This window comes from Heptranchias perlo, chromosome 8 (assembly GCF_035084215.1).
Source record: "Heptranchias perlo isolate sHepPer1 chromosome 8, sHepPer1.hap1, whole genome shotgun sequence".
Lineage (NCBI taxonomy): Eukaryota > Metazoa > Chordata > Chondrichthyes > Hexanchiformes > Hexanchidae > Heptranchias > Heptranchias perlo.
Window position 1 is genome coordinate 56461554 of NC_090332.1, and position 12095 is coordinate 56473648.

General features: G+C 43.6%; 1 protein-coding gene across 1 annotated transcript in view; it reads left to right on the plus strand.

The window, feature by feature from the left end:
• The window catches only part of tcp1 (t-complex 1), a 43743-nt gene that overhangs the window by 9904 nt on the left and 21744 nt on the right, over positions 1-12095 (plus strand). Inside the window, exon 7 of the mRNA XM_067989132.1 lies at positions 9832-9958. Within this exon, the coding sequence (XP_067845233.1) occupies positions 9832-9958 (127 nt within the window). The remainder of the gene's footprint in view (positions 1-9831; positions 9959-12095) is intronic.

Genomic DNA, 12095 nt, shown 5'->3' on the forward strand with positions numbered 1-12095 from the left:
AATCTTGCTTTTTCTTTTTTCTCTTAATCTAATCTTTCTTTTCCTCTTTATTTCTCTTTCTGTACCTGATTTGACTCTAATTTCCCTCCTTCAGAATGGGTGGAAATAAGAAATAACAAGGGGCAGAAAACAGTTAGTAGTTTATAGGCCCCCTAACAGTAGCTATGCCGTTGGACATAGTATTAATCAAGAAATAATGAGCTTGTAACAAAGGTAATGCAATCATTGTGGGGGACTTTAATCTTCATATACACTGGACAAATCAAATTGGCAAAAGCAGAGTGGAAGACGAGTTCATGGAATGCATTTGAGACAGTTTCCTAGAACAACACGTCATGGAACCAACCAGCGAACAGGGTATTTTAATCTTGTATTGTGCAATGGGACATGGTTAATTAGTAATCTCACAGTAAAGGATCCTCTGGGGAAGAGTGATCATAATCTGATAGAATTTCACATTGAGTTTGAGAGTGACTTAAGACAGAAACTGGAGTCTTAAACTTAAAGCCAATTACATGGGTATGAGGGGCGAGTTGGCTACGGTAGATTGGGAAATTAGATTAAAAGGTGTGACAGTAGATAAGCATTGGCAAACATTTAAAGAAATATTTCATATTCTTAACAAATATACATTCCATTGAGAAATAAAACTGCACGGGAGAAGTGATTCATCTGTGGCTAACTAGAGAAGTTAAGGATAGTATTAGACTAAAAGAAGAGGCCTATAATGTTGCGAAGAGTAGTAGTAAGCCAGAGGATTGGGAGAGTTTTAGAAACAGAAAAGGATACCCAAAAAATTGATAAAAAGGGAGAAAATAGAATATGAAAGTAAACTAGCAAGAAATATAAAAACAGATTTCAAGAGCTTCTACTAGTATGTAGAAAGGAAGAGAGAAGCAAAAGTAAATGTTGGTCCCTTAGAGGTTGAAACAGGAGAAATTATAATGGGGAATGAGGAAATGGCAGGTGTTAAATTTTGTATCAGTCTTCACAGTAGGGGACACAAAAAGCATACTAGAAATAGTGGGGAACCAAAGGGCTAATGAGAGTGAGGAACTTAAAGTAATTAATATCAGTGGAGAAAAAGTACTGGAGAAACTAATGGGACTAAAAGCCGAAAAGTCCCCTGGACCTGATGGCCTACATCCGAGAGTTATAAAAGAGGTGGCTGCAGAGATAGTGGATGCATTGGTTATGATCTTCCAAAATTCCCTGGATTTTAGAACGGACCCAGCGGATTGGAAGATAGCAAATTCAATAGAAAGCTATTCAAGAAAGGAAGGAGAGAGAAAACAGGGAACTACAGACCAGTTAGTCTGACATCAGTTGTCAGGAAAATGCTGGAATCCATTATTAGGGAAGTGGAAACAGGGCACTTAGAAAATCATATGATTATGCAGTGTCAACGTGGTTTTATGAAAGGGAAATCGTGTTTGACAAATTTATTAGAGTTTTTTGAGGGTGTAACAAGCAGGCTCGATAAAGGGGAATCAGTGGATGTATAATTTGGATTTTCAAAAGGTATTTGATGAGGTGCCACATAAGGTAAGAGTTATAAGAACATGAGAAATAAGAGTAGCAGTGGGCCATCCAGCCCCTCGAGTCTGCTCCGCTATTCAACAAGATCACGGTTGATTTCTGCCTCAACGCCATTTTCCTGCACTATCCCCATATCCCTTGATGCCTTTAATATCTAGAAATCTATCAATCTCTGTTTTGAATGTACTCAATGACTGAGCCTCCACAGCCCTCTGGAGTAAAGAATTCCAAAGATTCACCACCCTCTGAAGAAATTTCTCCTCATCTCAGTCCTAAATGGCCTATCCCTTATTCTGAGACTGACCCCTGGTTCTAGACTCCCTGGTCAGGGGAAACATCCTTTTTGCATCTATCCTGTCGAGCCCTGTAAGAATTTTGTATGTTTCAATGAGATCACCTCTCGTTCGTCTAAACTCGAGAGAATACAGGCCTAGTCTACTCAATCTCTCCTCGTACGACAATCCCGCCATCCCAGGAATCAGCCTGGCGAACCTTAGTTGAACTCCCTCTACGGCAAGTATATCCTTAGGTAAGGAGAGCAAAATTGTACACAATACTTCAGGTGCGGTCTCACCAAGGCCCTATATAATTACAGTAAGACATCTTTACTTCTGCATTCAAATCCTCTTGTAATAAAGGCCAACATACCATTTGCCTTCCTAATTGCTTGCTGCACCTGCATGTTAGCCTTCAGTGACTCATGTACAAGGACACCCAGGTCCATTTGAACATCAACGTTTCCCAATCTCTCACCATTTCAAAAATAACTCTGCATTTCTGTTTTTCCTACCAAAGTGGATAACTTCACATTTTTCCACATTATATTCCACCTGCCATGTTCTTGCCAACTCACTTAGCCTGTCTATATCCCTTGAAGCCTCTTTGCATCCTCCTCACAACTCACATTCCCACCTAGTTTTGTGTCATCAGCAAACTTAGAAATATTACATTTGGTCCCCTCATCTAAATCATTGATATAGATTGTGAATAGCTGGGGCCCAAGCACCGATCCCTGCGGTACCCTACTAGTCACAGTCTGCCAACCTGAAAAAGACCAGTTTATTCCTACTGTTTTCTGTCTGTTAACCGATTCTCAATCCATGCCAGTTATTTCTCCCAATTCCATGTGCTCTAACTTTGTTCACCAACTTCCTGTGTGGGACCTTATCGAAAGCCTTCTGAAAATCTAAATACACTGCATCCACTGGTTCCCACGTATCTATTCCACTAGTTACATCCTCAAAGAACTCCAATAGGTTTGTCAAACATGATTTCCCTTTCATAAATCCATGTTGACTCTGCCAAATCCTATTATTATTTTCTAAGTGTGCTGTTATCACATCCTTTATAATAGATTCTAGCATTTTCCCCACTCCTGATATCAGGCCAGCAGGTCTGTAGTTCCCTGTTTTCTCTCTCCCTCCTTTCTTAAATAATTGGGTTACATTTGCATCTGCAGGAACCATTACAGAATCTGTAGAATTTTGGAAAATGACAACCTATGCATCCACTATCTCTGGCCACCTCTTTCAAAACCATGGGATGTAGATCATCGGGTCCTTGGGATTTATCTACTTTCAGTCCCATTAATTTCTCTAGTACTATTTTTTCAACTAATGCTAATTACTTTCTGTTCCTCATTCTCGCCAGACCCTTGCTTCTCTGGTATTTCTGGGAGTTTTTTTGTGTTGTCTTCCGTGAAGACAGACACAAAGGGCAGCATTTTAGCACCCGCTATCGGGTGCGTTCCTGGCGGGGGGCCCGAAAATCGGGAAATCCCGTAGCGGGACCGGAGCCCGCCTCGAACCTGCGTACTTCCGGGTTCCCCACTGACGCGCCGGCGTGCGCGCGCAGCCCCCGCTGGTGGGAATCCCGCAGGTCATTAACTGGGGGGGGGGGGATTTTAAAGCAAACTGGGACTGTTTCCCACACTGGGGGAAACACTCCCAGTTCAAATGGACCTGTTGCAGCTGTCAGCCTGTGGCAGCTGCAAAGGTCCATTTGACAGGTGGGGGGGGAGACCCTCACTCATTGCAGGAGGCCACTCTGTCACTTGGGACAAAGTTTGGCCTCCATCACCCTCCTCCTGACAATCAAAGTCACCAACTTGCACACTTACCCCGGGGCCCAGAGATATGTACCTACCTTGCGGACCCCCTCAGATGTACATCTTCTGGATGAGGGCCGCCGTAGCTGCAGTCATGACCTCCTCGGAGGGTGAACAGCATCACCAGCCTCGCCATCCACGCCGTCCACCTCTGACACGTGGAGCTCCACAACAGAGCGCTGTGACACATCCACCTGTACAGCAGGAGGGAGGGCTACTGCAGAGAGAGATGCGTCACAGAGAGCACTACCCTCGCCACAGAGTCCACAGACCGAGGCTCAGCTTCCTGGACCTCTGAGCAGCAGTGCACACGGAGGCTCAGAGTCACTCGACATGTAGTCGTGGGCATCTGCAGCCTTCTTCATGCCAAGCTGCTCCCGGCTGGCCCGAGCACCATCTTCTTACCTGTCGCTGTCAAAGTCACCACTGCCCTCAACAACTTCTCCGCATCCTTCCAGGGTGCAACCGGGGACTTCGCCGACGTCTCTCAGCTGTCTGCACAAAATAGCCTTGCAAATACACCTACACCCACTCTGCAGTGACACAATGGGTGTCATCAGTTGTGGGTCTTCATAGTGATCCTCAGGAACGGGCATTATTGCACAAACCAGACAAGATTCGCGAAGCCATGGCAGTAGTGGTGCCAATATAATATGTGATGTGAGTTGCTCAGAAATTAAATATAAGTAACAACCGTGACAAACCCTCAAGCATCCCCTTCATGCTCACGACACGTTTGCCTTACGCTGCCTACTGCACATATGTGATGCATGCCCTGTGGCTGCAGCACGGGTAGTGGCAGGTTGAGTGAGGCTGATCGTGAAAGAGATGCACGAGAGGGTGAGTATGAGATAGAGCCATGAGATTGTATGAGGATTGGGTTGAGTGGTAGTAGCGGGATGAGTACTGGCGAGGTGAGTAGGTGCAGGTAAGATGAGGATGAGGTTTGAGTGGGTATGAGGGGTGATGTGACAGAGTAGTGTTAGTAGTGCAGAAGGAGATGTGGCAGACGGAGTGTAGGGGAAAGAGTAAGTGTACTCACTTCAGCTGACCTACTGAGGTCATTGGAACGCCTCCTGCATTGTATGCAGGTGGGCGATATGTTGGTGGCGCAGGTGACCTCCTCTGCTACCTCGAGCCACGCCTTCCTGGTGGCAGAGGCAGGCCGCTTCCTCTCGCCCTCTGGGGGGGAGATCTCTGTCCTCCCCCCTCCTACTCACCCCATCTAATGATACCTGGAGTGAGGCATCATTAAACTGGGAGCAGCCTTCCCCCTGGGCTGCTCCATGCTGTAATTCTTTCTATTTGTTGCAGCATGTCAGTGGAGGACTGCCCCTTTAAATAGAGCTCCTCCAGCTGACAGATCTTACTGCGCATGCGCAGCCCGCCCGATGCGCAGATCAGCAGTGGGGAACCCGGAGGACCAGGTATGTGAATCCAATTATGCTACGATCGCGCAGGGAGCTGACTGATTTCGCCGCGCCCGATAGCCCCCCCCCCTGCCGAGAACCCGCAGCCCTGGTAACATCGGGCCCAAAGTATTTGTTTAATTTCCCTGCCATTTCCTTATTCTCCATTATAAATTCTCCTGTCTCTGTGTGTAAGGGACCCACATTTTCCTTCGCCGGTCTTTTCCTTTTTACCTACCTATAGAAGCTTTTACAGTCTGTTTTTATGTTTCTTGCTAGATTACTCTCATATTCTATTTTCCTTTTCTTTATCAATTTCTTGGTCCTCCTTGGATCCTAGGTTGGGTGTACTATGTTAGCATGGATAGAGGGTTGGTTAATGGAAAGAACAGAGTAAGGATAAACGGGTCTTTTTCAGGTTGGCAGGCTGTAACTAGTGGAGTGCCGCAAGGATCAGTGTTTGGACCTCAGCTATTTACAATCTATGTTAATGACAGATGAAGGGACTGAGTGCAATGTATCCAAGTTTGCTGACTATACAAAGCTGGGTGGGAAAGTAAGCTGTGAGGACGACGAAAAGTGTCTGCAAAGGGATTATAGACAAGTTAGGTTAGTGGGCAAGAAGGTGGCAGATGGAATATAATGTGGGGAAAAGTAAGATTATTCACTTTGGTAGGAAAAATTAAAAAACAATTTTTTTTAAATGGTGAGCAACTATTAAATGTTGGTGTTAAGATTGATCTGGCTTTCCTCGTACAAAAAACACAAAAAGTTAACATGCAGGTACAGCAAGCAATTAGGAAGGCAAATGGCATTTTGGCCTTTATTGCGAGGGGGTTGGAGTACAAGAGTAAAGAAGTCTTACTACAATTGTACTGGGCTTTAGTGAGATCTCACCTGGCGTACTGTGTACAGTTATAAATATAAATTAGTTTTACTGTGGTATCTAGGAACAATGGATCAGTATCTTGTCTCTCTTGTATGTTTTAGATAGAAAAGAAAGAAAGACTTGCATTTATATAGCACCTTTCTCAACCTCAGGACAAGAGTGTAAGGATAAACCCAGTAACTATAGGCCAGTCTTTTTACCTCGGTGGTTACTTTTAGAAACGATAATCCAGAACAGAATTAGCGGTCACTTGGACAAGTGTGGATTGATTAGGGAAAGCCAGCATGGATTTGTTAAAGGAAAATAGTGTTTAGCTAATTTGATTGAGTTTTTTGATGAGGTAACAGAGAGGGTAGGTGAGGGCGATGCAGTTGATGTGGTGTATTTGGGCTTACAAAAGGCATTTGATAAAGTACCGCATAATAGGCTTGTCATCAAGATTGAAGCCCATAGAATAAAGGGGGCAGTAGCAGCATGGATACAAAATTGGCTAAGTAACAGGAAGCAGAGAGTAATGGTGAACGGTTGTTTTGCGGACTGGAGGGAGGTGTATGGTGGTGGTCCCCAGGGGTCGGTACTAGGACCTCTGCTTTTCTTGATATATTAATGACCTGGACTTGGGTGTACAGGGCACAATTTCAAAATTTGCAGATGACACAAAACTTGGAAGGGTAGTGAACAGTGAGGAGGATAGTGATAGACTGCAAGAGGATATAGACAGGCTGGTGAAATGGGTGGCAGTTGAAATTTAACGCAGAAAAATGCAAAGTGATACATTTCAGTAGGAAGAACGAGGAGAGGCAATGTAAACTAAAGGGCACAATTGTAAAAGTGATACAGGAACAGAGAGATCTGGGGGCATATGTGCACTAATCGTTGAAAATGGCAGGGCAGGTTGAGAAAGCGGTTAAAAAAGCTTATGGGATCCTGGGCTTTATAAATAGATGCATAGAGTACAAAAGCAAGGAAGTCGTGATGAACCTTTATAAAACGCTGGTTCGACCACAACTGGAGTATTGTGTCCAGTTCTGGCACTGCACTTTAGGAAAGATGTGAAGACCTTAGAGAGGGTGCAGGAGAGATTTACTAGAATGATTCCAGGGACAAGGGACTTTAGTTATGTGGATAGACTGGAGAAGCTGGGGTTGTTCTCCTTGGAACAGAGAAGATTGAGAGGTGATTTGATAGAGGTATTTAAAATCATGAAGGATCTGGACAGAATAGATAGAGAAACTGTTCCCATTGGTGGAAGGGTCAAGACCCAGCGAATATAGATTTATGGTGATTGGCAAAAGAACCAAAGGTGACATGAGGAAAAACTTTTTTACACAGTGATAAGTACTTGAAAGGAAAAAATTTGCAAGGCTATGGGGATAGAGCAGGGGCGTGGGACTAGCTGGATTGCTCCTGCATAGAGCCAGCAGAGACTTGAGGGCCGGATGGCCTCCTTCCGTGCTGTTACCTTTCTATGATTCTATTTCTATATGTAGAGTATATAATTCATAACTCTACTCCCTGTATCCTATGTTAATTGTATCTATGATTTATATCAATTAGTGTTAATTGTATTCAAGTGGCACGTATCAATTGGAGTCTCTTATATCCATTTGTATGAGAGCTTATCTAGGTTGTGGGTTGTGTTGATCTCTGTGGATAAAGGCTTGGAAGCCACCTGGCTATTCAGTTTTATAACATCCTTTCCCATGCCGAGACCTGCTACGACGGGTATATGGAGTTAGGTCTCAAATCGGCCATCATCTCATTGAATGGCGGAACAGGCTGGAGGGACTAAATGGCATACTCCTGTTCCTATCTTTCTAAGAGGGGGGGGAACACAAGTTCCTTTTGAATAGAGTTGTTGGTTGTGGTTAGTTATCTGAAGTCTCCCTCTGACCTTTCTGAATTTGCTGTGGATGAGGAACATACTCTCTTTAGAGTAGTTACATTTGAGAACCCATTGAATTCCTTGGTGCTGGAGAATAGTTCTGTTTCAATCACCAACTTGTACCCTGTGGATACTAGTTAATACTGACTGCTAGAGCCACCACACATGTCGCTATATTAAATTTAATTTGCCTTTTTTATCTGCTCACTCTGCAAGCCTGCATTATTAGCTATAACCTAATTTGGTGGTATTGCAAATTTTGACATCATACCCCCTGTTGTAAGAGGTTAAAGAATACTGCCCAAGTAATTTAAATGTTGGTTCCCATGTTACAATTGTTTTCGTTATATAGGATGCAATGAAATGCTCTTTTTTTAAAGCTTGGAATTCAAGGTGAGCGATGTTAGTGCTAGGGGACCATTTCAGGCACCTGGTCAGGTGTACGACAGCCTGATGCAGAATGAAGTTCCCTTTACCTTAACAACATGCCTTAGCAGCATCCTCAAAAGCATCCCTTCCTATCAGGATGAAATTTGATTTGCATTTCCTATACCAACTATTTCTAGGGCTCTGAGTGAGATTGCCAATTAGTGCCCATACCTACGAGCAGCTGGATTGAGACTACCACATACGACATCACAGACAGAGAAGACTTGCATTGCATCAGTCTGGGCTGGATATGAACCCTGGTCTCGGATGGTAAAAGGCAACTGGATAGCAACTAGTGCTATCCAGTTTCCATCTACTTTCTGAGGCGAGTTGGCTGTCTTAGTTCATAGTTGCGCAATTTTTGAATTGTGCTGGAAAAGCGTTAGACACATTGGAGCAGCAAAGTGATAGTAAAATTTGCAATGTCTTATGGTTCTGTGGATTAAATGTGTTGAGGGATGTACACTTGGGAAAGCTGGAGAGAGATTTGGAATGTCTTGGTTGATTTGCATGTGGTTATTTTTCATATCCAGTGATCTAGACTGTGTAAAGAAGTTACAATGTCCTGATCAGAGTTTTTTTTTTAAATTCTAAGCATTTATTTTCGTCAACCCCCCCTAATATCTCGTCCTTTTGGCTCGTTGTAATCTGATTACGCTTCTGTGAAGCGCCTTGGGATGTTTTTCTAAATTAAAGATGCTATATAAATACAAGTTGTTGTAAGACTGGGCTCACACCTATTGAATACAAATGTATAATCTCAAGTCAGTTAAACATTTAGCTGTTTAAAGGGACATTTTGAATTTCAAGGTAGTTATGTTGGTATGAATTATTAAAACTTCTGTCCAGCAGTTTATGGTGTCATCTAAATTTCTGTTGGCTAACTGCTTTTGATCACTCAGGTTTTAATTTTTTTATTCATTATCATCTGGTTGGAATGCCTCAACCCTAAATGCTGTTGACTATATAACTATATTCTGATTTTTTAAATTGAATAACTAATGTGCATTTTTATCCCAAGATCATAAATAGAATATAAATTGAGATTGATGTGCTCGCTGAATTGACATTTTATACAATATAGAGATTGGCACTCTTTGAAGGTGACTGGTCGCAGTGGCTTTTGCCACGTTAATCAACTGCAGGCTATTGAACATCACAGCCAAGCTCAATCCTGTTATCAGTTGCACCCCAACTGCTGCCCTGACTAAGGTCAGCTAACAGTAACGACCAGGGATTGAAACTGTGACCTAGTCTGCTGAGTACCTGTGTGGTACTTCTATCCACTAAGTAATTGAGGAAGCTTATGCGTGTTTTAATTTTTATTTATAATTTTCTATTTTAAAAGTAATATTCTTTCCCAATCTTGCATTCTGGTAGCTCCATTATTCATTTCTTTTCTGGAAAAAATGGTAAATTGTGGTACAATTTTGAAATAGTTAAAACTTGAGATCTGATGTTTCAGCTTTCTGTTGCACCAGAGTTTACTTTCCATATCTAGATTTTGAGTTATTAATTTAATATAACTTTGTTTTTCTAATTGAATTGAGATTAATTGAAACTTTGTGTTTAGGGATGACCAAAAGAATACTTAATGCTAAGATTGCATGTCTGGACTTCAGCCTGCAGAAGACAAAAATGAAGCTGGGTGTTCAAGTTGTCATCTCTGACCCAGAAAAATTGGACCAAATCAGACAGAGGTATAAAAGGATTGAATCTGGAATTGGGGTGAATGCTGGGGCGCTTAATCTCTTAAATGAAAAGAATTATATTTTTAGTTTATCCTGAGATTGTTATTGAGAGTTTATAGGACATTCTACATCAGCTGTAATATTCTGTTGTAATTGGAGTTGAGGGATTTCTCTGCTATTTCCCCTCATGCCCTCTCTGAGCTCATCTTGTCCCTGACACCCACCTCCTGCTTCCTCAACCCTATTCCCACTAAATTGCCAACCACTCAACTTCCCTGCCTGGCCCCCATGTTAGCTGATATTTGTTGGCAGTTCCCTTTCCTCCGGTACTGTCCCCCTCCCCGTCAAATCTGTTGTCATCAACCGCTCTTCAAAAAACCCACCCTTGCCCCCTCTGTCCTTGCAAACTACCGCCCCATCTCCAATCTCCCTTTCCTCTCCAGTCCTTGAACATGCTGTCGTGTCCATCTTTCCCTCAACTCCATGTTTGAACCCCTTCAGTGCTGTGGCTTTTGCCACAGCACTGAAACGGCCCTTACCAGTCACAAATTACATCCTATGTGACCATGACCATGGTGAACTATCCTTCTCGACCTGTCTGCAGCTGTTGACACAGTTGACCACACCATCCCCCTTCAACGCCTCTCCTCCGTTGTCCAGCTGGGTGGGACTACCCTTGCATGGTTCCATTCCTATCTATCCAGTCGTAGCCATAAAATCTCCTGCAATGGCCTCTCCTCCTGCTCCCGTACCGTTACCTGTGGAATCCCCCAAGGATCTATCCTTGGCCCCCTCCTATTTCTCATCTCATCTACATGTTGATCCTCGGCAACATCATCCGAAAACGCTCCACGTTTGCACTGCCGACACCTAGCTCTACCTCACCAGTACTTCTCTCGACCCCTCCACTGCCTGTGATTTGTCTGCTTGTCCGAAATCCAGTATTGTATGATGAGAAATGTCCTCCAATTAAATATTGGGAAGGCCGGAGCCATTGTCTTTGGCTCACGTCACAAACTCCATTCCCTTAACATCGACTCCATCCCTCTCCCTGGCCACTGTCTGAGGCTAAACTAGACCGTTCGGAACCTTGACCCTGAGCTGAGCTTCCGACCCATATCCCCTCCGTCACCAAAACCGTCTACTTTCACCAAGTAATGTCGCCCATCTCCGCTTCTGCCTCTGCTTATCTGCTGCTGAAACCCTCTTCCATGCCTTTGTTACCTCTAGGCTTGTCTATTCCAATGCTGTCCTGGCTGGCCTCCCACCTTGCATGCTCCTTAAACTTGAGCTCATCCAAAACCCTGCTGCCAGTATCCTAACTTGCACCATCCCATTCACTCATCACCCCTGCTTACTGACCAACATTGGCTGGCCTGGCAATGCCTCAATTTTAAAATTCTCATGCTTGTTGTCAAATCCCTCCATAGCATCACCGCTTCCTATCTCTGTGGCCTCCTCCAGCCCTACAATCCTCCGAGATCTCTGCGTTCCTCCAATTCTGGCCTCTTGTGCATTCCCGATTTTCATCGCTCCACCATTGGCGGCCCCTTAAAACTTTGACCCAGATACCTGTCCTATCTCCTTATGTGGCTTGGTGTCAAATTTTGTTTGATAACACTCCTGTGAAGCGCCTTTGGACATTTTACTACATTAAAGGTGCAGAGCACAGAGTGAGGACTTTCAACTGGGAATTAGGTGTAGAAGTGGAAGGAAGTGCTAAGTAATTTAAACCAAAGAACTGTATACTAAGTTAGTGGAGCATCAAGGGATCTGCCCGAGGAATCAAAAATCAAGAAAAAGTTAGAAGTGAAGTAACAAGACAAGGTAGAGTGCTGAGGGTAAGTTAGTAACTATTTAGTTCCTCAGTTAGTGTTTTTAGTGGTTATTGTTCTTAGTGGTTGCTTAATGTTTTTTTGGTGGTTAGTGTTTTATTGCCAGATAAACAGTAAAGTGCCTTAAAGCTAAACAAACAGTTCAAATAACCGTAGCTAACATAAGAGGATAGCTGGGGCCCATTGCAAGCACATCCTATGCCATGTGGGAACTCCAAAACACTTTGTGTGTCCTGGAAACCACAGGTGCAGAAAGTGCCGCCAACTGCTTGAGCTTAGAGTTTCTGAGCTTAAGGGGCAGCTGGCGTCAC